Source organism: Trichechus manatus, unplaced genomic scaffold (genome assembly GCF_000243295.1).
Source record: "Trichechus manatus latirostris isolate Lorelei unplaced genomic scaffold, TriManLat1.0 scaffold00084, whole genome shotgun sequence".
Taxonomy (NCBI): Eukaryota; Metazoa; Chordata; class Mammalia; order Sirenia; family Trichechidae; genus Trichechus; species Trichechus manatus.
Genome location: NW_004444020.1, coordinates 2,297 through 4,813, shown reverse-complemented (window position 1 = coordinate 4,813; position 2,517 = coordinate 2,297). Strand labels below are relative to the sequence as shown.

The 2,517-nt window shown below is 44.8% G+C and overlaps 1 protein-coding gene across 1 annotated transcript in view; it reads right to left on the bottom strand.

Annotated features, from left to right (window-relative positions):
• Nucleotides 1–2,517, bottom strand: part of LOC105756545 (collagen alpha-5(VI) chain) — a 111,931-nt gene that overhangs the window by 108,755 nt on the left and 659 nt on the right. Inside the window, 1 exon segment of the mRNA XM_023736027.1 lies at nucleotides 1,023–1,619. Coding sequence (XP_023591795.1) covers nucleotides 1,023–1,619 — 597 coding nt within the window.

The following is a 2,517-nucleotide window of genomic DNA, read 5'->3' as shown; positions in this document are numbered from 1 at the left end:
GAATATTTACTGTATGCCTCCCACTGTGCCAAGACTGCGAGGGGAAGAACAGATAAGGATCTTAATTCTTTATCTGTAAGACTTTCACTTATTAAGAAATTAAACACCAGCTTGTTGGCAGGCATTGTGCTAAAAAAAAAAAACAAAAACCCAAACCCACTGTCATCGAGTCAATTCCGACTCATAGTGACCCTATAGGACGCAGTAGGACTGCCCCATAGGGTTTCCAAGGAGCTTTTGGTTTGTAGCCAAGCTCTTAACCACTGGGCCACCAGGGCTCTGGCATTGTGCTAAGCATTAGGAACACAGAAGTAAATATGAGTTGCCAATGCTGCCCTCACGACACTACCAGCTCATTGGTGGTGCAGGGAGGGCAAGCACAGAACTGGATAATTATACAGTGTGGGAAGTGCTACTGTTGTGAGTTGTGCACAGGGACTTGTGGCTCCCAAAAACAAATTTGGAAGGAAAGGCTTCCAAGAGGATACAACTCTGTGGTTGAGATTTAAATAATGATAGGAGTTATTCAGGCTGTAAGAAGGCAAAGGAGTGGAAGAGAATTTCTGTCAAAGAAAATGGAATAAGCATAGGCAGAGGTGAGGAAGGGTATGATGTGTAGACATTTCCAATAATTCAATATGGCTAATTGCTATGAGTTGAAATCCACTCAATGGCAGTATGTTTGGTTTTTGGGTTTTTTTAATCCTGGAAACCATGTATTCCCTGGATGGTGCAAACAGTTATGTTCTCAACTACTAGCCAAAGATTGGCTGTTTGAACTCATCCAGAGGTGCCTCAGAAGATAGGTTTGATAATCTGCTTCTAAAAGGTCACACCTCTGAAAACCCTGTGGAGCAGTTCCGCTCTACACACATGGTATTGCCATGAGTTGGAATCAACTCAATGGCAACTACCAACAACAACAAATCTTGGAAACCAGGATGGGAGTTGAAAGAGATGAGGGTGGAAGGATGCATATCCTCACGAGAAGTGAGTACCTCTTCAACCAAGGGCTTTCTTACTTTTTATATCAGCATCAATTTCTCCTTCCTTGTACCGAGTTACATCCTTGATGATCTGCATCATGTTTTGGGAAAAAGTGCTGAGGTCTCTGACCGTCCGCAGGTGGAAATGAAACTGAGACGTGGCCATGGCCTTCAGGTTTTCCTCCGAAGCTTTCTGCACCCCCACGGAGATGATTCTCACCCCGTCATTCTGCAGAGCCCTAGCAGCCTCTTCCACATCATCTTCAGACTCAGCTGAAGCCAGGACCACCAAAATGGAGGGAAACATTTTCTTGTCTCTCCTGTTTGTGGGTGCAGAGAAATAGGTCCTGTGAGCCTCCTGGAGAGCGTTTCCTATCCGCAGGGACCCACCAAGGAACTCAAAGTTCTTGAGGTGGTTCAGCATGGGGTTCTTGTTCTTGAAGGTGCTCAGTTCGACTTCATTGTGGAGCTCATTGCTGTACTGGGCCAGGGCCACGTGATATTTGTTGGCCTCTACGGGGAGACTGTTGATCATTTTGCTGATGAATGTTCTCACAAATGGGAATGACTTAGTTCCCAGGTGATCAGAGCTGTCCACCAGAAACAGGACATCTGCATACTCAGGGCCTGGCCCTACCAAAACAAAATAAAACAGGGTTATTGCTCAGTTCTTACATTTCAGACCATGCTACTCATTTGAGAATATAGTCTAGTGTTCAGAATAACTCAGAATTTCAAGGAAAATGTATTCTAGAGGTCAAACAGAAGAAACTACTCATTTTGCTAAAATATCAAACAAGGGGACTTGAGTGAAATTAGCCAACAGATTTTTCTGTCTCAACGCTACCAGAGTCAATTTGACTTTTTTGTTGTTGTTCTGGAACCCTAAACTCGGATGTACTAGAGAACAGACACCATGATACCACCCCAGAAAGTCCCAAAGTAGTCTTTTAGAAACGTTACAGAGTAAGTTATCTTAGGTTGGAGATCCTGGAAGCAGTGCCTGAGGCAAGGACTTGGGTGCATGGGCTTGTTTTTGGTGGAAGGGGTGTAACAGAAGCTGGATAAGGCAGGGAAAGAGCAAAGATGTATTCTCTGGGCAAGTCTAGACTTGGCCTGTTCTGCAGGGGACTCTGGAGCATAAATTGCACCACAGTTGTCCCTACTTGAGGCAAGAGGGTCAGATTTTGTACACCACATCAATCAGTCATTGACTGAAGATCATCCCCAGAAATTGGGGGTGAGGGGAGGAGGGTTATGGGCATAACCTCCTGGATAAGATGGCTCTCATCAGATAAGATAAATTCACCTAAGAAGTGGGGTTCAGTTGTGAGCTGTTACAGGCAGTATTCACAGCAGCTGGGGGGATGAGTGAACAGCCCAATAGAGAGAGTCTGGGCAATGAGAGGAGCCAACAGTGTCTACTTTAGCAATTGTGGTCACCCCCCACCCCCCGAAATTAGTAATGTGCTGGTAAATGTCTACCAACTAGTTTTCAAAGTAACTCAGAAATATGTTATGAAATCCTAGG